Source organism: Rhamphochromis sp. 'chilingali', assembly GCF_963969265.1.
Source record: "Rhamphochromis sp. 'chilingali' genome assembly, chromosome: 12".
Lineage (NCBI taxonomy): Eukaryota > Metazoa > Chordata > Actinopteri > Cichliformes > Cichlidae > Rhamphochromis > Rhamphochromis sp. 'chilingali'.
The window spans coordinates 8,505,543-8,527,745 of record NC_137939.1 but is presented as its reverse complement, the minus strand read 5'-3'; the positions used below and the strand labels follow the sequence as shown (position 1 = coordinate 8,527,745).

Here is a 22,203-nt window from a genome sequence, read left to right as displayed (position 1 = left end):
TTACGACGTGTGACGTTGGCTTTACACGTAACCGGAAAGGAGGGACTTTAACTGAACAAACCTGGCAACCCCGGCTGCCGGTTTTATCAGTAGCTACTGAGGGGAAGATGGTGGACTTGGCGACTACAGCGTGCTCAAAACTCCGTCCCAAACGCTTTGAAAAATACTTACCATCTCACCCTAATATTAGATATAGATTACCCGGGGAAAATCATAGATAATACACCGGGGCAGCTGCTAAAGACAGCCACTTTTCCGCCAACAGACAACTCTTTATTCATAGGCTGAAGAAAGCGAAAAGTTACGGAACGTGGTGTTGGTTGGTGATCGTAACGGAGGCTAGCCAGCGATAACACGAAAGCAAGTGGCTTAAAAACCATCAACAACCCCCCTAACCCTTGTAAATACGAACAGGCTGCAGTTCCTGCTGTTTTCACGCCCGTCGTTCAAATCCTTGAGCTAGCTAACCTCAGCTAGCTTTGTTGTGAAACGGAGGATCAAAGCTGCTCGAAATGCCGCGGAATAAGACGGGGAAACGTGGCTCCGGTAAGCCGGGTAAGTAGCAATAGCAGCCATGCTAACTCGAGCTCAAGCAGGAATATAAGGGAATAGAAGTCTGAATACGGTTTGAACAGATCTAGCAGTACACTTGGAAGAAAGACTAGCAGTTTGAAGCAGGGGTATTTTTGCCATATGGAATAGACGCTAACAGACGGGCAGCCTGTTGCTTCCTAACTTTAGCATGCGAGTTGTTTTGGACCCTGTCGTGCACATCCATGTGGGTATAATCAGTGCTACAGCTTAGCAGTGCAGTCTGCATTTTCTTGGCGTTAATGCTAAAGTCAGTTTGACACTCTAATAAGCGCGAGGAGCGGTCCAGGAAAGCTTGATGCATTTTTTTAATAGCTGCAGACTTCTGCATTGAGAATTATTATTTAAGCTCATTTACATATGAATGCATCAATAAATGCAAAAAAAGGTTGCAATACAGAAGTGAATGCCCGTTTTTCATGTTTTCTTCTCCATCATGGCCATTCTTGCATTACATTCACCTTCCCCTCCGTTCATGAACCTGTCCACTGCTCTTGCTCCAAATATACAATCTATTTCAACCATCCGTTCATTCCATCATGTCCAGGCTCTCTCCGTCAGGAGGTTCTTCAGCTGCAGCTGTCGACAAAGGCGTCACTCAAAGGTAACTCCTCTGATTCTTGACTCCCGACCCCAGCTTCTACATGTGGTTCTAACCTTGTCCAGAAGCTCTTGAACCTCATGATAGTGCATGCAGCAAATCAAACGACCATGTCGTTGTCGTCTATTCCAGCTGCACTCTTCCTTCTGCGTGCCTTGGCTGTTCACTTTAATAAGATGTAGCAGTTATATCTGAATGTTCTCATTCTTTGTGTGCACGTCTCACGTGAGCACCATGCACTTGTCCTGGCTTTAAGGCAAGATTAAAAGATAGACATTACAGAAGTATGAATGTCATCTAATGACTTTGGACCTTTTCATCCACCCGTCCTGCTGCACTTACAGGTGTTTGGTTTATTTATTTTAAAAAAACTTCTTGTTTTATCACCATCTACTCTGATCTTGAACTGGAATTTTTCCTCTTCTTACCTGCACTAATACCATAAACAATTATTTGTTGCTTCCTGTGCGACTATGTCATGTGTAAGCAATGTCAGGTCAGCGTGACATTCTGGACGCTGAGTTAAAGTCACTGGTGACACATTGCTCTATGTGGCAATCCCTAACTTACTGTCACATGTTCCTTATTAACACATAATATAATCATGTTAATGTTTGAGCTTCCTTTGAAACCCAAAGCTTTCTGCAAACTTTAATGTACGGGATGGATGGACGGGGAGAATTTCAGTGTAAATTTTTGAAGTTGTTTAATTTATGCAGGATAACAGGATTTAAAGTTATGAGCCACAGTTCAGCAATAATCCCCAGCTGGTAGAAACATGGGGAAACCAAGTATTTTACATGCTGGTCCAAAGTGTAAGTGTGGCTAAAGGAAGAATCCCAGATTACAGAGGATAGGCTTAAGAAAAGAAGAAGGAGAACCAAAGCATTTCATTATCTTTGGGAAGAGGCCAACAGGGGCAGAAACAAGAATCACGTGTATTGTCAGTATTTAGCTTTATTCAGATAATTCAGTAGTACAGCGTTTTAAATAATCGACTTAAAAATAGTGCGAAGCTGACAATATGCAGATATAAATATCATTAAAATGACTTATTTGCCAGGGAAAAGGCAAGTACAGTGCTAACAGGATGGGGCCCAGGATACAACCTTGTGGAACACCACATATTATTCAGTTGATGATGGATAATTGTGAGAAATGACTGACAAAGTCCTATGTGAGAGAGATACAAAGACAACCTTTTAAAGCTATCTTTAACCTCTCAAGCAATAAATGATTGTGAATGGAGACAGCACTGACAACCAGCAGTACCAGTAGAGAATACTTCTACATATTCCAGTAGAAACAGACTATTTAAACTCTAAAAACAGTAGTTTTTGTTATCGATGCAGATTTATGCATCGGTTTCCTGCAACACTCCGCGTGGTGTGGTATTTTAAGTTGAAGAATTTAGTTTTCCTTCAGGGTCTGTTTCTGGATGACTTCAAATAGGCCTTGCAGTTTTAGAACAAGCGCTGACGGTGAGAAAAATAGATGTCTGAATATTAGCTGTGCTGCTTGACTTCTCCAACTGTAGGGGTAGTGATCCATTCAGATGTTTAGCAAAGTGCCTGCAAGGAGAATGCAGGTTAATTTAGCCGTTGGAGTCCTATGTCCTCCATCTATAGCATGTGGGCTTTTTAAAAAGCTCCCACCTCCTCGGCTCGAATCTGTCAGCAGAGCCTTATTTCCAAGTGGCCGACCAACTGCTGGAGCCGTGTGAGTGACTGCTACATAAGCATAAAGTGGCAATGTGGAGAGGACACGTGAGTCCTGGCGGGGAGCTCACACTTCACTAACTGAGCTGTGTGTGGGCAGGCCTGCGTAGGAAGGTGTGGAGCTCTGTGTAACCAGTGAAGTGACCAGCAGTTCAAGGATGGTGACTGGGAAACTGCCGACTGATATTGGCCCACAGAGTGTGTTATCTCAGCTACCAACAGTATGTTTGCCTCGGGCCATTCTGTCAGAGTAATCAGAACATCACATAAGGAAAGCGCACTTCAAGGAACGCTGTTTCGATCATCGTCTTTTTTTCTGAATTTACATTTTTTCCTGTATTTCCTCATGTGTTGTTTCACAATTATTTAAAAGAAAAGAGTTATATGATTATTAACTATTAAGTAGAGAGCAGTTGTTGCTAGGAATCATGAACCGATTCTTGGTAGAGACATTTGGTGTAGTGGCAATAATACCTGCTACGCTCAAATATTAGGTGTAACAGTTGTTGCTCGTACTGTTTCCAGAGCCTTTAAATGATGGATAGGAATTAATCAGCAATGATGACAAAGGAATTAAGCAGTGCTTGGCTTGTGAATACAGGTAAGAAACTCTGTAAAGGAAAGGTAAAACTTAAGATCTGACAACAGTGGCTCAACAACTGAGTCCACTCCAGTCAAATGGCTGAACTTTAGCCTAGTTTACACTCTTTACTCTGAGGTCAAACATGGTCCTAGTTTCTTTTCATTTCTTTTTATCTGGGAAAACAGGTGGAAATAACTACAAGATATTGCAAAATGTGTCAACAAAGTTTGTGTATTTGCTGTGCTTTTGTGTTTGGTATTGAACAGAATGGAGTGATTTTCCTATTTCGAATTGCTCCAACACCGGTGACCTTTGGGCTACCCCAGCTGTCCTGTTTGACCTCGACACGAACACCTAAACACACGCATACTCGCGCACACACAGTCTGACCGTTCTGGATCCCACACACTGAATGAACGAATAAATGAAAACCACACTGGTCTTCAGTAATCCCAACAACAGTAGAAAGTCCTGAGCCAGCAGGAGTGTTAGCTTAGCTCGGCATGCCTCACTCTTAGCCCTTCTCATACACACACGGCAGAGCTGTGTGGAAACAGAACATCTGGCGCTAATAAACAAATAAAAGATGACGGAGCATTACCTAACGGAAAATCCTTGAGTTATCTGGTGTTTGCTGTGGTTAGAGACTTCATAGTATCATGTTATCCTAATGGAGCACTTTTCTGTGGAACATTCGGCTTACTTGTCATTTAGTAGAATAGGAGGCTGCTTGGTGTGATGCACTTGTGTTTTGTTTATTTATTTTTTTATATTCCACTGCAGCATGTCATTACATTTTTGGCTCCTTTCTCTTGGTTTGTGTGTTGTTGTTATTTATTTGTTTTTAATTTAAAAAAAAAAAAAAAAAAGATTCCTAATATGCAGCAGATGTAAGGTGGTCTTAAAAAACCGAGCATAAAAGAAAAATGCTTGAAAACATTTTTTTTCTTTGCTATACCATGTGCATACAAATGAAGCGATTCTGACCACTAAAGTCAGACTAAAATATTTAGCATTGAATTTTTTTGTTCCACTGAATCTAACACCGTTCTGGTGTTTGTGCGAGTTTGGCTGCTTTCTGGTGTTTATGGAAAAGTCGAAGAATTACGCAGCTTTTTTCAACTATCACAGATGTGTTTGGGTTTGTTTTTTTCCTGTTAGTTTGGTAAGCTTCACACTAAGAGGAAGTTGTGCTAACAGGTAATATAAGTGATGGGTTACTCAACACGTCTTGCTGCCTTGGTAAATGGCAGAACAGGTTTCAGTTTTACTGTAATGTTTTTTTTGCATATGATTGGAAGTGAGCTGCTTATAGTGACATAAGAGGGCCTCAGTGTCATCCAGATCTTCTTTAATCATATAATAATTGGGAGCGCTAATCAAAAGGTTTGGGCTAACTTCTGTTGTGTTTTATAACAAAAAGAAAAAAGGACTTATGTTAGACATTAAAGCATCAGTGTATACAGTTTCCATCCATCTTCTTCCAAATATAAATCCTTTTGCTCTGCTGTTTTTTCTTATTTTATCTTTTCCGTCTCCAGGTGCTAAAAATGGAGTAAAGGGAGAGGCGGCAGCCAGCGATGATGAGCTGACGTCGGACGTTCTCAGCCACTACAGCAGTGCCAGCGAGAGCACCTCGGTGGTGGAAGAGGGCACGGGTAAATACACTACACAATTCATTCCCTCTGCATGTGCATTCAGTCTGGGTTAGGACCATTATTTCCTAATTGATTTGCCACTAAACGATCTGTGTATCTGTGGCCGGAGTCTCCAGTCAAAACTTCAAACAGTTGCCTTTTAATGCAGTCGTATCAGTTTTCTGTGTTGTTTGATCTGACACAGGAAGTGAGCAGGTGGATGAGCAAACTGCCCAGGAAGAAACGGAAGACAAACTCAAACTGTGTATAGACAACCTGACTGATAAGAGGTGAGAAACATTTTTTTTATTTTTTAAATCAATCAAGAAGTGTCAAGAAAGAAAAATGAGCATGCAATGGCATTATTAACTGCAAAAAAAATGGCTTCAACACCTTTTGTTGTTGTTTTCTTCCTCATGTCTTAGTGCAAAGACTCGTCTAGCTGCTCTTGAGTCGTTGCGACAGGCCTTCTCCTCCAGAGTGCTGTACGACTTCCTGACAGAGAGGCGCCTCACCATCAGTGACTGCCTGGAAAGGAGCCTCAGAAAAGGTAATGCAAAACAACACGAATGGGTCTGGATTGTTTCAGTTAATCTTGCTTTCTGTTAACCTGTTGATGCCACTTTGTAGAAATTCAAAAGATTTATGAAAACTGTGTTTGTTTGTTTTTTTTTTTAAATGGAACGGAAGCGTGAGAATGATTTAAAAACTGCAGGTACTGATGAAACATTTTCTCCTCGTGTGTACAGGCAGCGGGGAGGAGAAGGCGGCGTCGGCCACGGTTTTTGCTCTGCTCTGCATTCAGCTGGGGGGCGGAGACGAGGCGGAGGAGGGCTTCAAAATGCTTCGCCCGCCTCTCACGGCCACCTTGAGTGACAGCAGTGCCAGCATAGCAGCTCGCCAGAGTGTGAGTAATCACATGAAATTTGTGAACGTTAATGCAGATCTGGATTTAGGATGGCCTATTCGGAGGGGGGAGGGGTGTTTTTTATTTTCTGCTTAAATGTTATCTGCATGATTTAGATTCTAACCAAGCCCAGATTGTGTTAGGATCACACATGAAGTGTCGCTGTCTGTCCTCAGATGCTTGTGTGTTAGTTTGACCGTTGTTACATCTGTGTCCCCGTTAGTGTGCCAGGACTCTGGGGATGTGCTGCTATGTCTCATCTGCTGAAGATGGAGAGGTGAGAACACTTTGTAGCTTATCAGTTTAATTCTAAGAAGCATAAGCTGGACGTTTTCAGAGTAAAAGAAAAAGACTTAAATAACTTATGCTGTTATGCATTGATGTTACCTCCTCACAGGACTTAATCAAGTCATTGGCTCTTCTGGAGAGTGTGTTCATGTCTTCGTACCCTAATGGAGAGGGAGTTCTGCCCACACCAAAACCTGGAAGTGCAGGTCTGCACACTGCTGCCCTGCAGGCCTGGTCACTGCTGGTCACCATCTGTCCCACTTCTAGACTGACTGTGCTGCTCAGCCAGTGAGTAAAACAACCTTCTTATGGCATCTTCTGTTATGACTGGCAACTGACTTTAGTTTTAAACTGAGAGGCGACAGCAGTAGTATCTAGCAGTGTAGCTAATTGGTAATCGTATGCCTCTTTCTTGCTGTAGTCACCTCCCTAAACTACAGGCGTGTCTTCAGAGCAGCGATGTGAACTACAGAATCGCAGTAGGAGAGACCATCGCCCTGCTGGTGGAGCTGGGGCGAGAGATAGACGAGGTACACACCTGAACAATAAGAACAGACAAGTACACTCACTTACAGGCGTATAGGTTTAAACGTCTCCTGTGTTAGTGCACTACATATTTGCGTGTGAATGTCTGCAGGAGTTTGAGGTGGAGGACGGTGAAAGTCTGTGTGAATGCCTGAAGAGTTTGGCCACAGACGGCAACAAGCACAGAGCCAAGAACGACAGAAGGAAACAACGCTCCATCTTCAGAGAGGTGCTGCATTACATAGAGGTATGTTATCTCATGTTGAAGCCGTGTAAAGACTGACAAATGTTTTTAGGTGCCCGATGTTCTGTTTTAAGTTGCTGAGTAGCTTTCTTCAACATCGCTTTACCCACATCTGAGCTTCTCACTTCTCATTTCTTTCTCCAGAACGAGGACTTCACAGAAGAGAAAATCAGGTTTGGAGTGGAGAACGTTTACATTGACAGCTGGGTGAGGAGAAGGATCTACGACGCCTTCAAAGAGATCCTCGAGTCTGGAGTCAGAGACCATCTGCAGGTGAGGAAACGGAACAAAATGCCTTCGTCTTTATCATTGATCACCAGAGTGGGCTTGTTTTCATACAGCCTCATTTACTGCCGCTGCTCGGTGCTTTCTGTCTCTTCAGTCTTGTCTTCTGTCATATCTTGCACCGACTGCAGAAAACAAAAACCTGAAGTTGAGTGGGAAGACTGGTACTGGCTGCTCAGCCAGCAGGCTGCGAGGATACCAAATGTAATTTTGTGTGGAGGATATGCCAGTCGGCACACAATGAGCACACCTACACACGAGCCGCTTGTGTGGGCAAATCCCACTGCCTCTGTTAGGTTTATTTAGGGCAAATAAGCTATGAAATGATGCACAAACACTCTGAACTAAATGATCCAATGTTTAAAGTGACGCCTCTACTGAAAAAATCCACTAGAATGAGATACTATACCTTTAAGAAGGCATGACGTGGTACTTAATTTAGTAAGTTTAATGTTTTGTTGTTTTGTTTTTTTTAACTGGATTTTTTAAGATGCCTTTTGTATGTACCCTCCACTTGTGGTACAGGTGAGAGTTGCATATAAGTGGGACTTGTCAAGTGAAAGGTTGCTGGTTTGATTCCAGCTAGAGATACAAATCCCAGGAAGGGCATCCGGCATAAAACTGCCAAATCAAACAGGCGGAGCTCCCCGCTCTCACGACTCCTTGTAGCAAGGGAGCTGCCAAAAATAGCTTTGTTTATGGAATAAAACATACATTTATTGCCCATCCTCCTGCATCGCAGTCTGCATAGCATAAATGCAACAAAGGAAAATCGGTTTTATCGTCTAATTTTTGTTTTGGTGCAGTTCAACCAACTACTGAGAGACATCTTTGGCCTTGGCCCACCACTCATCCTGGACGCTGTGGTCAAAGGCAACAAGATCTCACGGTTTGAGAAGGTAACAGCAGCTTCTGCTGAAACAATCTGACCTCTGCCTTTGAGTATTTTCTTTAAAAATGTAGCGTTTGAAATGACCGGTGTGTGATTACGACCTTGCTTTTATTTTTTGGCTTAAACAGCATCTTTTCAACTCGGCTGCCTTCAAAGCCAGAACTAAACAGAGGAACAAGGTCCGGGACAAACGTGCCGATGTCATGTAAGAGCACGACCACAATGAAGAAACCGAGGAACTCCTTTCATGGATACAACGTGATGCCTTCAGCTCTTCGCAAGCATACACTCAGCAAACAGGGTTATTTTTGTTTGTTTGTTTGTTTTTTTGCCACTTGTGCTCTTCACATGCAGTGTCATTCTCCAAATTTAAGGCAGCCAGCGTTTATTCTCAGTTTGCGGAGGACAGGTCCCGATGTTCTTTCAAATCAGGCGCCGGCTTTGCTGCCATAGCGTTTCTGATTCTCCACAGTGAACATGAGCTGTGAAACAAAGCAGAACTTCCTTTCAGTGGGATTATAATGACTCAATTCAGTGCAAATACAGAGGAAAAGGTAAAATCTCACTTACAGAGTCACACTCAGTTCAATCTGTTTTCCTGTCATCTGACCGGTGAGGCAGGTATTTTACATTTTGATACCTATGGTCCCATTTAATATCTTAACCTATCCAATAATGAACTGATGTTAAAAGAGCCAAGGACGTATTCTGGAAAAACACTGCCTCGCTACATTTCAGCTGCCAAACCAGAAACTAACTTTACAAACAATGCAACCTAAAGGAAAATGTGTGTGGTGTTTTGTGGGGGGGTGTGTTTTATTGGAAATTCATTCAATCATGACAATTGAAAATTAAAAAGGAAAAAAAGGGGGGGAAAAAAATCAAATAAGAGGTAATATTGTCATGTTTGTATTCATATTTTTTTTGGAGTTGTATTTCATTTTAACCATTTATAGTGAAGAATTGTATTTTAATAATAATTTATTAAAGGGGACATAATGTGTGGTTTTTTAAGACTTAAAAAAAAATACTACAACTTGTTTACAGACAGAATTATTGGATAAAGATGGTAAAATGAATCTGCTGCCTCTTTTTTTTTTTTTTTTTTTTTTTTTTTTCATACCATCTATCCATGTGTATGTACTGTAGATAAAGTGAAGATTGGGGTTTATGGAGATATGTGTTTATAAAATGTTGGCTGATAACATACACACCACTAATCAGAGCTGCTGATGAGTGAGCAGTTTGGGTTTCTAAAGGGTCAAAGCCAACAGGTTTGACCCCTCACCCTGGATAAAAGTTATGATCTCACCAAACTCTTATCGGTGCTTCTTGACAAAAGTTTGAATAAAGAGAATTTAAGCACTCTGTTTTCTCCTAAGTTCATAAAGTTACATCAGAAAGGAGGTCTAGTTTCTGCCCGGAAACATGATATTTAGCGGATTTAAGTGTTAGTGTGAGCACAGGTGCTTTACATGAAAATCCTAAAATATGTGAAATTATTGTAATTTAAGCTCTAATTACCTTTAAGAATAATTTTCCAAGCTCCAAGCATAGTAATTGTACAGTGTAGTTTGGCCAAGTTTAGTCTGTGTTTTCAGAAAGAAAACACCTCATTAATCGTGAGACAGATTTCACGCTGCCAAAATCCCTATTTATATATCACCGTGGACAGCGAGTAACCACTAAAAAAATGTTTTTAAAAAGTATGTCCTGGTCACTTTAGTTTTAAAAAATTCTTCGCACTTTCATTCAGACTGTAAATGTTTCAACGGATCTCTGCTGCCTCTCTGTGGTCATTTCCCTCAACTACCACCCCCCCCCCCCCCCCCCCCCCCCCCCCCCCAAACCTGAGCCAAGTGGTATCGCCCATTCATGAATTCAACATGGAGTCGCTGGTGCAGCAAAAATCATTCTTCTGACATGTTGAGCTGCAGCCAAAGAAGCGATATACAAACGCTAACAGAGCTGTGTGGAGGTATTCGTGAGTCGAGCTGCAGTGAGCCTCAGACTTCATATAGTTTTAACATTTAATGCACGATGTATGACCGTGCAGCGGACTGCAGCGACTGTTGAAGTTTCAGGGTTTAAGGCTTGACAGGAACTACGAGTGAACCACGACAGGCTCTGATGGAGCCCAGACAAATCACCGGGGTGTACGGAGAGGTGAGCGGCCTGCCTGCGCCTGTTTCAGCCCATGTGAGAGAAGAGCAGCTCCAGGAGCCCCGGATATACACGGTGACAGCAGGTGAGCGCTCCCCCTCCCTCCCCATGTGTGCACAGATGATGATGATGGTCATTATTTATTTATTACCACCCGGCTTCCCACTGTCAGCTAATTTATGTTCACTGCATGGATAGTTCATGAAAAAACAAACTGAAAACCTGCTCAGTACTGACCCCAAAATGTAGAGGAGTGGGAGAAAGGGGGAATAAAATGCACCCAACTGAAACTTCTTTAAGTAAAATACACGATTTATTATTAGTACATATGCTTCATAGTAGGAAGTGCTTTCCATTTAGGGTCCTTTTAAATTTAGTGTGCACTTAAAGTTGATCCTAGCCATCTACATTCAAGAATACTTCCTTTTCAGCAGCAGTTGTTCATAAGTAAGTACATAAGTGAGTGACTATGAGGTGATTAATACCCACGTGATCGCTTGGTCAGTAGGTCTTGGATATGACCTGATATCTTAGTCTGATGATCTAGTGGAGTAACTACTGGGACGTCGTGCCATGGTTGTATGAAGCTGTTAATTTGCACCTTAATGTGACAGTTTATGGAGTTGTTTTGGGGATTGGGGGGAGTTATTTTTTTAAACACTCAGTCCAGTAGTTGTCCAATCCAGCTCACACTCTCCTCATGTTAACTGGAATCAACAAGCAAGATTAAAAGAGCTCCTCACTACTTGCTTTCATTTCAGCATAAGCAATCAGAAGATGTTTCCATGTGGAGGGCCGTTTTTGTTTGCTTTTTTGTGAGAGCCTGCCGTTTGAGTACAAGAGCAGTGACCTTGTCTTAAGGGTTTAAAAGGCTTTGCAGCGTAAACCCGTCTGTGTCGGGGGAATTCCATTCAGCCTCTACGTTACTGGTTCATTTCAAACGGGATTGTGAAGCTGAGGGATCGACGCTCGAGTCAGCTTTAACTCTGCAAGGAGAGCCAGCAACCCCCACCGTCCATCTCACAGGGGAGAAAAGCTATCGGAGAAAATAGTGCAACCATGAATAATAATTTAACTGGATCATTAAAATAACAAGTGAAGAAAATGAGCAGATATTTTGGTTTAATCTGACGGGGGAACACTATCTTTTATTATATTAACATTTTCTTGCCAGGATGTCATGCAGACACATATGGCTTTTTCTCTGTTCTGTGACAAGTAATAAACTTTTCTATGTTCACTGTGTCCATGTGCAGAGTGGAGTCAGAGCGAACTGGTCCGATGCTCCAGACTCCGATACTTGCAGGAGTTCAGGCTGATCTCGGAGAGCAACACTCACAAGAGCATCAGGACTGTTCTTCCACCAGGACCGTGTGTGTCTGTGTCCGGAGAGTGAGTTGGGCCATAATTTAATAGTAATAATAATGGCACATTTTCTAATGTAAAATCTTAATTGGTTGGCAAAAAACAGTGCCTGAAAATCTCTACTGACTTGATCTCAGGTGGTTTTACTTGTCCGCCTGCTGCTGTGATGTACGAGTGCACCACAGGGTGTCTCAGAAAGCTGGAAATCCACTGAGTGTGGTTGAGGTGCAGTAGAGAAGCAGTGGGATCCCTCTGTCTGCATCAAATTTTGGAGTCCGTTTTTCTTTGTCTTTTATTTTTTTAGGTTGTTGAGTGGATTCTCTCCCATTCGAGGCCTGAGAGCTGTTATCAGAGAGACAAGCGGTCACCAGCTCCTCGAGGTAAGAAAAACGGGACGCTTCATTTTGTAATGTCTGCGTTCGCGCATCTTAACAGGCTGCTGTTTACGGTCGTGTCTGTTTAGATATGGAACTGCCACGGCCTCAGAAAATGCCTCAACCTGACTGCTCTTAACAAACATGGCCGAGTGTATGATGACGGTGAGATGAAATCCTGACGTATCGCCACCAGAAACCGATAAGAATCAAGGACACGGTCTCATCACCGTGCTGCCATATTGTTCTGCATCCATTTACGTCTGTATTTTTAAAACAAACAAACACTTATTCTCACATGTGTTTATTTTCAGCCCAGTTTGGCTGCCTGTCGTGGTCAGCGTGTGAGAACAAACTGCTGTACGTAGCGGAGAGAAGCAAGAACGCATCAGCCGAAACGCAAGATGGGGGACACGCGTGGAGAAAGGTATGATGCAAACATATGTTCGTGCTGTTTTGCTAACCTTACAGCAGAGTGTTTGAGTGCCAGACTCTTGTTCTGTTTTTTTGGGGGGACGTGGGTTCCGATGCCCAATCAGGACAGGAGTTTGTACTGTGAAGATTGGGGGGAGGCCCTGACCAATAGGAGCGAGCCGGCAATTTGTGTGGTGGATTTGGAGATCGGCACGGCCAGCGTGTTGGAGGGCGTTCCGCCTGATGTTTCACCTGGACAGGTGAGGATGCAGAAGTTTACGGCACTGAACCTTAAATGTTCAAACACCTTATTCTGTAAGTAACTTTCATACAAACTAACAGGAGGATGTTTTTTTCTCTCTCTGTACATTTGTGTGTTTTTATCTCCAGGCTCTGTGGGCTCCCGGCAGTCAGGCAGTGTTTTTCATTGGCTGGTACCACGAACCCTTCAGACTCGGACTGAAGTTCTGCTCCAACCGCAGGTTAGAGAGCTGCTTTAAATGCGCTTACAGAAACAGCAAAATGACACTGAAACTTGTGAATGTTTTCAGACACTATGAAAAGAAAATGTAGCTAGTTTGACTGAAGCAAATACACGATTTCTGTATACATATACATTTAAAATGTACTTCTTCACTTTATGTCTCTGATGGTCTAAACTCTTTCAGGTCAGCCTTGTTCAAGATTGATCTGTGTGGACATTGTGGTGAGAGCATTCTCTTTGTCTGTTTGTTAATATATTAAAGTTGTGCCCCCACTTTGCTCAGCTAGCCCCTCTCGTCTTCCAAACCAGAACGTCTGTCGGGGGAAAACCTTTCAGTGTCTAATCCCAGGCTAAGTCCTGATGGGTCCACGCTGATCTACCTGCAGGGTGCAGTGTTTGGTCCTCACAACCAGTGCCTCAGTCTGCAGCAGGTGCTGTATGTGTGCTCATGTATGTGGTGTTTTTGTGCATGTCTGTGTGTTCTTTCTCTTAATGGCTGACTGCGGACTGACTCATGGATCATCCTCCACAGCTGGATCTGGAAAGCGGGGAGACATCTACGCTGCTGGATGTTGTCAGCAGGCCACAGGCTGGTACGTTACAGTTCCTGAAGGTGCCAAAAGAGAGGCTCGTGTCAGTTTCAGTTAGAATTTTGTAACTATGATGGATGAGTTTTTCAAAATTCAGATTTGAAGAACTGTAAATTCTCACAGTAAGAGATTAATGCATCAAGAGAACTTAAGTGTTACTTGTGATTGCTCGTAAAGATTGAGGAGCTCGGTGGAGAGTTGAACTCCTCTGCACGTCTTTCTGTTCCAGGTGAGTTTGCAGGCATGTATGAAGCGCTGCCGTCCTGCTGCTGGTCTGCAGACAGCCAGAGAGTAATGTTCAGCAGCGCCTGCAGGAACTGGAAGGTAACAAACACATTTCTCTGGCACAACCTGGTATAACTGAAACAACTCCTATTTTTTTGTCTATAACATGTTGTGTTCGTGACACACACACACACACACACACACACACACACACACACACACACACACACACACACACACACACACACACACACACACTTCTCCATGGCTCATTTTGCGTTTCTCTCTTTCAGGGTCTCTTCCTAGTTGACAGAAGATCAAAGATAGTCACCTCCCTCTCTGATAGTAAGAGTCCGTCCTCTCCTCCACCTCTATCACCACCACCACCACCTCCTCCTCCTCTTTCCCTCCTGTCCTCATCTCCATCACTTCTTTTCCCTCCTCCTCCTTCTCCCCTCTCTCCTCTGCTCCCCCCTTCCCCTTTCCCATGTTGGGCTTCCTGTCCTCTCCCATCTCCTCTTTTCCCTCCTCCAGACGATTCCCCCTCTGTTTCTCATTCATCATCTCCTGTTTCTCCGACTCCTCCTTCCCCTTTTCTTCCACCTCCGCCTTCTCCTTTTCTTCCGGTTCCAGTTCCTCCTCTGCCTCATGAATCTCCCCTTCCTCCTCCACTTCCTTCTGATTCTCTTTCTGAACCTCCCCCTCCTCCTCCTCCACTGTTTAATCTTCACCAGGACGACAAGGGAGAACAGAAAGGTATGACAAGACCAAAAAAAAGAACAGCACATCTTACCTCTCTAAGGGTTGACCTTTCTCTCTGTTTGTTTCACCCCTGTCAAGAGCCTGTGTGTTTATTCTTCATCTCTTCTTTCACCCTCTTCACCTCCGTCTTTGTTTCCTCCTCTTCAGACCTCTCGGATTCTTCTTCCCAACTTTATGGCAGCTGGAAACTGCTGACAGTCCAGAGAGACCTGATGGTGGTCTGCTGCTCCAGCCCGAACACCCCTCCCACTCTGGTCGGACAAACCACAACGCCACATGTGAACACAAACATGCAATTCATGTGTGAATGTTTTCAGTTATTTAAAATGATTTAATATGTTTCTGTTTATCTGCCTCTTGTTTCCACGGGGATGGACGTGCATGCAGAGGGTGGGGTTTGTCCCGCGTGCAGGTGAGGCCGTGTCCTGGCAAACTCTGCAGGAGCCCCTCATGACCTTTGACTTCAACTGGAAAGTTCTAGATGTGACTCTTCCATCGGACGAGGAGAACGCAAACTACCGTGAGCTTTCAGTTTCTCCTTCAGTAGACGTGTTTTGAGTTTCAGCTCCATTGTCCTCTTACTTCCTCTCTGTCTTATACAGCTGGCTTAGACTTTGGTGCAGTCTTGGTTAAACCATCTCGTCCCCTTGGTGAAACCAGGACACCTCTTGTGGTCTTCATCCATGGTCTGTATTCATGTCCCTACTTGTTATGCCGTGTTATTGCCTTTTTTCTGTCTACTGTGTGAGTGATTTATTAAATCGTTTTCCTGTTATTGCTGTTTGCACCACTAGGGGGCCCTCACTCTCAGTTCCCTGCAGAGTGGAACAGCACCACAGCTGGGCTGGCTAAACTCGGCTTTGCTGTCCTCATGGGTGAGATACATGTGCTGCGTAGATTTTGTCAGGCTCTCATGCCGTGCACACAAGTTTAACATTTTGGAAAATGAGGTGGATTAAATTTAATTTAAGGTAAAGATTCAAAACTGGATTAGCTTGTTGTCTTCAGAGAGTTATAAATACAGCAAACGGTATATTTGTTTCTTTTTTGGTTTATTCAGTTAATAGTAATAATTAAACAGACCATAAAAAGTACACATGTGAAACAATGGAGTAAAGGCGCTGATTCGCTACCCATTTTCTGCTGCTTATCTGAGTCCAGCTCTCAGGGGTAATAGTCTAATCATAGAACCCCAGACCTCCCTCTCCCCAGCCACCTCCTTCAGGGACATTGAGATGTTTGAAAGCCAGCCAAGAGATAATCTTTCCAGTGTGTCCTGGGTCTTTCCCAGAGCTGCCTTCTTGTAGGACATGCCTGAAATACCACTCTTATGCAAGGGCCAGGAGCCCTCCTAATCAGTTGCCTGAACTACCACAGCTTTCCCTTTCAATGTGGAGGAGCAGCAACTTTACTCTGAGTCCCTCTTCAGTGACTCCTCACCCTGTCTCGTGAGAGCCCAGCAACCCTTTGAAGGAAGTTAATTTTTGCAGCTTGTATCTGTGATCTCATTATTTCAGTCACTACCCAGAGGCTCGTGACCATAGGCGAAGTCAAAGCTTTGTCTTCACACCAGTCAGTCGGTCGGTGTCCTGCTCCACTCTATCATCACTCATAAACAGGACCCTGACATACTTAAACTCCTCCACTTGGGTCAGTACCCTGTCCCTGACCTGGAGTCGACACACCTTTTTTTTTTTGTCAGCTGAGAACCGCGGCCCAAGTGTGTCTCTGGTTCTTTTTATTCTAAATATGAACCTTTTAAAAAAAAAAATACATATATATATACATAAATACACGATCATCCCACCATTACCAGATACATTATGTCATCTTGGTTTTTTTTAATAAAAGAAAGAAAATACAGAAACTTAATATCTTCTGGTGAACAAGCAAATCAGTCGCCATCTACAACAACTACAAGCCTTTCAGGGTTAATATTATTAATATTGATATTGTTAGTATTTCTTTAACATTTCAGTTTTGATTTTGTGGTTTTTCCCTTTCTAATTTTGTGTCTCTACCCAGTGAACTACAGGGGATCCACGGGGTTCGGCCAGCACAGCATTTTGTCACTGATCGGTCAGATTGGGAGCCAGGATGTAAAAGATGTGCAGGTATGTCCTTTTTGTTTTTTCTGCTCCCAAATCCAGGAAAGAGTGTCAGCAACAAATCCTGCCAGTGACGCAGTTTGTCAGAATTACAAAAACATAATTATTTTTCCCATATTTGACCATATCTGCACATGTAGCTCTATCACTTACACAGTCACCCCTGCAGATGTAAGGAAATGATCTGTCCTGGCTTCCTTGTCTTTCACCCAGAGGGCTGTGCTTACTGCGCTGGAGCGTGACCCGAACCTCAACCCCGATCGCTTGGCTGCAATAGGTGGTTCTCACGGCGGTTTCCTGGCCTGTCACCTGCTCGGTCAGTATCCTGAGTCCTACAGAGTGTGCGCAGCCAGGAACCCTGTCATTAATGCTGCTACTCTATTGGGAACCAGTGATATAGTGGACTGGTGAGGCAGATATGCATCGACAGATGAGAGCTTTTGTTCTGCTGAATCAGATCAAATCCACTTCATACGTGAATGCTTTCTGTCACCCCATCTCCAGGCGTTACACCAGTGCTGGGTTTCACTACTCGTACGACCAGATACCCACTGCTGAGGCCCTGGCTGCTATGTTACAGAAGTCACCCATCGCACATGCCGCCAAGGTCAAACACAAACACAAAAATCCCATGTGATAACCTTAATGAAACGACCAGAAGCGATAGCTACAAAGCTGCTTTAATAAGGAAATCTTCTTTAGACCCCTCTAGAGCTCACAATGCTGATTAAATCCCAGACTCTACAATGACGAGACAAAGGTGCCTCAGAGATGATGTTACCGCTCTTATACTCTCAGTTGTGTCTCTAAAAACTAAGCCCGCCCTGTGAAAGTTCAGTCGTTGCAATTGTAAACACAGGACTTTTTTATAGTGATGTTTTTTGAGTCAAAAATGTGGGTAAAGAAATGTGCTGTGTGACAATGTGCAGATCAAGGCTCCGGTGCTGCTGATGCTGGGAGGCAGAGACAGGAGGGTGTCTCCACACCAGGGGATGGAGCTTTATAAAGCACTGAAGAGCCGAGGTTCACCTGTCAGGTACGACGGGGCACAACAAACTACATAAAGACAATCTGACAGTGTGAGCCCTGCCACACTGGTTTTACTCATATTCAACTCAGTCATTCCTGTCATTTATTTCTTTAAAATCAGGTTGCTGTGGTTTCCTGAAGATGGACATTCTCTGTCCAGAGTGGACACACAGGTTGACTGCTTCCTCAACACAGCGCTGTGGCTGCACCAGCATCTCTGACCACGCACACACACACGTACGCACGCACAGCCACGAGGCCGTTTTTGTTGGTTTTTTTTGCTTCAGCTCGACGCTCTGAGAAAAGTGGTAGAAATCTGGTTTTTGATCAAAGCTGAGAATCTTAAACATCGCAGACTTTTTAATAACTAAACAACGCTTTTTTAGGTAAAGTAAAAAAAAATAAAAGCATGAAATAAAGAACATTTTTACAATGCAGCAATCATGTGTGCATGTCTTGTTTGTTTTATCATACATCACTTTATCTAAGCCAGGGGTGTCAAACATAAGGCCCAGAGGCCAGAATGGGCCCGGTAAAGAGTTCAATACGGCCCACTGGCGAGTGTATAGATTGTGACGTTTTAAACTGTATTTTCATATTTTTTACAACATTTTCTATTGAAAGAAATGTCTGTTTCTACACTAGATAGAAAAAATGTATATTTTTTTATTGGAAAACTTTTTCTGTAATTTTATGCACTGGTCCGGCCCACCTCAGGACCAGTGACTCTATGTGGTCACTTCCCAGTCCAGGCGGGCAAAGATCTACCAGCACACATGGGGCATGTAATTTAAGGAACTATCCAGCAGATGGCGGTCTCTTCATATTGTAGCCATAGACATCAGCTGGCTATGCATGTGTCGGTTCAGATGCATGAGATTAGCCAACTTAAATGAGTAGCCATCAAACAGGTGGTTGTAATCACATCTGCTGCTTTCAAGTTAACACAGAAATAAATGAAAAGTGGAAAAACTGAAAAATCAAAGCAAACCAGGACTCCAAGTGTCATTTGAGTCTTTGTAAGCACACAGACCCGCTGCAGAGCTGCAAACCACCTGAAACTTAAGCTGGAGCCTTTAAATGAGACTCTCAAGCAGCTTCCTCATGTGGCTGCCTGAACAAATAGTCTACTGTAATGCTGACCTTTAAGCACAGGCAAAGAGATAAAGCAACTCCGGGAAAGAAACGTGTTTAGATTTAATGGTGATGAACTCTGCAGGAAAGAAATCCTAGATATCTGGTAAAAAAGATGGTTGTTTAACTTGTCTTTAATCCATTTTGCACTAGGCTGGAATTTCCCTTATTTCTGGGGTGCTTCAATCATGACTTCCCCACAAACACCGGAGTGTTTAATATAAAGCTGTAATTTTCCACTCACAAACCTTGCACTTGGCTAAGAGGTGTGCTGAAACAGTGGCTGAGGAAAGCAGAGCCAGTTTGTCAGTACTTTGGTGGCCTTGTCGATAGCGGCCTTGAACAGTACCACCGCTTCATTTCCCAGACAACACAAGTGGACATTCCTACAGCTGATAGTACTGACAAATGAAATTCACAGATGCACATTTGGAAAGATTAAGTGGTGAGATGAGACGCCGAGGTGGGCGATGTCTTCCAGAGGTCTCACGCTGGTGTCCCAGACACGGTGGCGGAGATAATTGGCCTCCCCACCAACACTTTGCTCCTGTGGCCTTGACTGCAGCAGCTGCCGCCTGATGAAGTCACTGCCACGTGGGTGTTGGGTGGGGTCACCAATTCTGAGTGAAAGACGGAGGTTGCGTTGATGAGGAAGTGACAAATGAAGACGAGGAGTGAGACAGAAGCGAGCCGGTGTTCGAGACAATGAATGAGCCAGATAGAAGGGAGAAGTTCCTCTCAGCGGTATTTGCTGTGTGGGCTGGGGCTCAGAGGTGAAGCATTGTTGAAAGCTGGAGACAGGGAAAAGACTCATGCTCATGCTGGGTGAATGTAGGAGGTAGACAGACAAAGAGAGGGAAGAGTGAAAGTGTGTTGTCCGACACTGGTGGACAAAGAGCCTTTGGTGTTTGGTTCATTCTGGTGCTTCCCCGCTGCAGCTGGCTGCAGGACAAGTAAAGTAAAAGAGAACAGCAGAGGACGATGGAAACGAGCAAGGGAATCAATCTGGCAGTGTTGCAAGTGCATCCTCTGGAGAGCATGAGCAACAAATGTAGTGTGTCCTTAAAATCTGAGTGAGCTGAAGGAGTAGAAGACAAAAGAAAAAGATAGATGTCCTAAATCACTATCTATAGCTGATGAACAGTATCTGAAAGACATGTCCTTAAGAAATAGAAGAAAATCAAGTAAAGATCCGACACAGGACCTGAGAGATACACTTGGCCTTTCACTTGATCAGTTTGAAGCCTCATTAGAAATTGCCTCAGTGGAACGTGGCTCCCAGTCAGCCATTCTTAGAAATCAACAAGCCTGGAGAACTATTCCTGAACAGTAGAAATTACAAGGAAGAAAGGACAAGAAAGCTCAGCTAAGAGAGATCAGGCTGTGTGAAGAATAAAGGTGGTCATATCAAGCGCTCATTTTTAAGCTCATTTTTAAGCTCATTTTTGCAGAATATGCTTTTTATGTGTTTGAATGTTTCAACAATATTTATTTAAATTTTCCAAACAAAAAGTAAAGAAGTGAGGACGGGATCAATACTTTTGCACAGCACTGTACATATACTTACATACACATGCCAGAGGAAACAGGCCTAAAGAACTCTTTCACTGCTGCGGTTTAGAAGCCCCGTATATTTTCAAATCCACATAATAAAACAAAAACTGCAAACTGTGTTAAAGGTGAATGAGATGGCATTTGATGTCGACGGGCTTTGAATTTGTCTCACTTTTCTTCTGGCTGCAAAAGTTTGTTCCAACATTCATTTCCTAGTCATCAAATGTAAAACAATGGATTCACAAGGTGAGTAAGTTTAATTCTCAGCCGCAACCTTTCAACATCTGTTGCTCTTCCACTTTAGAGTGGGAATTTCCCATCTCCTCACCCACACCCTTCAGCCATGGCCTTCACCTGTGGACACTGGTTGTGTGCCAGGGTGTTACGTGTGCATTGCTGAAAAGAGCCAGTACAAAAAAATTGGTCCTTTTACTGTCTAACTTTAAACAAATTAATAAAATGCATCCCAGGCCTTTTATTCCTTAGCATACTTACAGTACGTCCCTCAGCATAGTCCTTAGTCCCTGTTATTTCCTTTGTCTTGTTGTTTTTTAGCACGAAAGAGCGATTGTGTGCACACACAGTGTTCATTCAGGAGCCTATTAAAACGGGCCTTAAAGAGGGGAAGCAGCATTTTACCATCTCCCTTTTGATTCACCCTTTGACTGTAAAAGGCTGTTTGAACAGGAAGAGCCCCAGTCACTAAAGGAGAGACCTTCCATTGTGTTAGCGCTACGTGGATTGCAACCTTTCACTTTTATTTTTTTGGTGTCATTCCTTTTCTGTCATGTGAGCTTTGTTTAGAGCTGTTGAGTCACAACAGCCGTTTTGTTTCTGGGATTCATGAAGGGATAGCTTTGGGTTTGTCATCGATACAAAACAAGCTGTGCCATTGTCTGTAGAGTCTGGGAGGTAAGGTGTGTTGGCGGTTATGTGGGCACAGTAAGTACTTTTGGGGTCTGCTTCTTGTTTGCTTTCGGATCAGTGTGTTTATGCGAGCTGACAAAGTGTTTCTGTTTGTCTAAAAAGGGATCTTTTGGATCATTTTTCCATATATGTGCCAGTGCATTAAAGACCCAAGTGTAATTATACCTGTTTCCAAAGCAAATCAGTTGTTTTTTCTTGATTCCAGGATGATGATCTGTCTTGGTCTAAGAAATTTCCCCAAACTGAATTAACAGCAACATGAGGAAATCATTTGGTGTGTTGTAAGAAAATAAGGTTTTTAGAATTTAATGATGGGCAATAAAACCTGAGATAAAGAGCTTCTAAGTGTTGAGCCATTCTGAACAGCTAATACATTTCTCCCCACTCTGAGTGAGCAGTAAATCTACATCTACTGTATTATCAAAGTCTCCAGCAGATCATGGGAATATTCCCCCTTTAGCTGTGGGAGCTGTCTGGACTCCATCATACACAAACCTCTTTTCATCTCTCCTCCTCCAACCATTTGGCTCGGCTCCATCTTTCTTTTGTCACATTTATCTTTCTTCTTATTCCCATGCTGCATCCTAAGCCACTTTTGTACCAGTGCCATGCAGGATAATAGCAAGGGTGGGTAGGTGGGAGGGGGCTCGCTGTTATCCTGAGAACAACTTACACCAAAGGATGACAGGACAGCTGCAAACCCCTCGTGGTGCTGATATATTGATATCTCTTATTGTTGTTGTGGCTTGTTGTCGTAGTTACCGTGAGCATGAACGACCTGTTGGTTAGAGAATCTGCTTGAA

General features: G+C 43.3%; 2 protein-coding genes across 3 annotated transcripts; both read left to right on the top strand.

Moving 5' to 3' along the window:
• Positions 1-79: 79 nt before the first annotated feature.
• On the top strand, positions 80-9,386 carry ifrd2 (interferon-related developmental regulator 2). 2 transcript variants are annotated; one of them, XM_080899309.1, is made up of 13 exons: positions 80-555; positions 1,139-1,195; positions 5,035-5,151; positions 5,336-5,420; positions 5,556-5,680; positions 5,880-6,037; positions 6,261-6,314; positions 6,435-6,613; positions 6,747-6,855; positions 6,963-7,097; positions 7,239-7,367; positions 8,186-8,278; positions 8,400-9,386. In XM_080899309.1, the coding sequence occupies exons 1-13, from the start codon at positions 513-515 to the stop codon at positions 8,478-8,480; spliced, it is 1,365 nt and encodes a 454-aa protein (XP_080755435.1). In that variant the 5' UTR covers positions 80-512; the 3' UTR covers positions 8,481-9,386. The 2 variants fall into 2 exon arrangements, with proteins under 2 accessions (XP_080755435.1, XP_080755436.1); XM_080899310.1 differs by lacking the exon at positions 1,139-1,195.
• Positions 9,387-10,138: 752 nt separating this feature from the next.
• On the top strand, positions 10,139-18,222 carry LOC308406897 (acylamino-acid-releasing enzyme). Its single transcript, XM_080898193.1, has 21 exons — positions 10,139-10,519; positions 11,691-11,826; positions 12,104-12,179; positions 12,263-12,338; positions 12,488-12,600; positions 12,713-12,847; positions 12,978-13,069; positions 13,256-13,293; positions 13,381-13,502; positions 13,604-13,664; positions 13,891-13,985; positions 14,180-14,231; positions 14,796-14,902; positions 15,036-15,168; positions 15,251-15,334; positions 15,443-15,523; positions 16,674-16,762; positions 16,970-17,163; positions 17,261-17,363; positions 17,686-17,792; positions 17,907-18,222. Exons 1-21 carry the CDS (start codon positions 10,402-10,404, stop codon positions 18,004-18,006), a joined length of 2,112 nt encoding a protein of 703 aa, XP_080754319.1. The 5' UTR covers positions 10,139-10,401; the 3' UTR covers positions 18,007-18,222.
• The last annotated feature ends 3,981 nt before the right edge of the window (positions 18,223-22,203 follow it).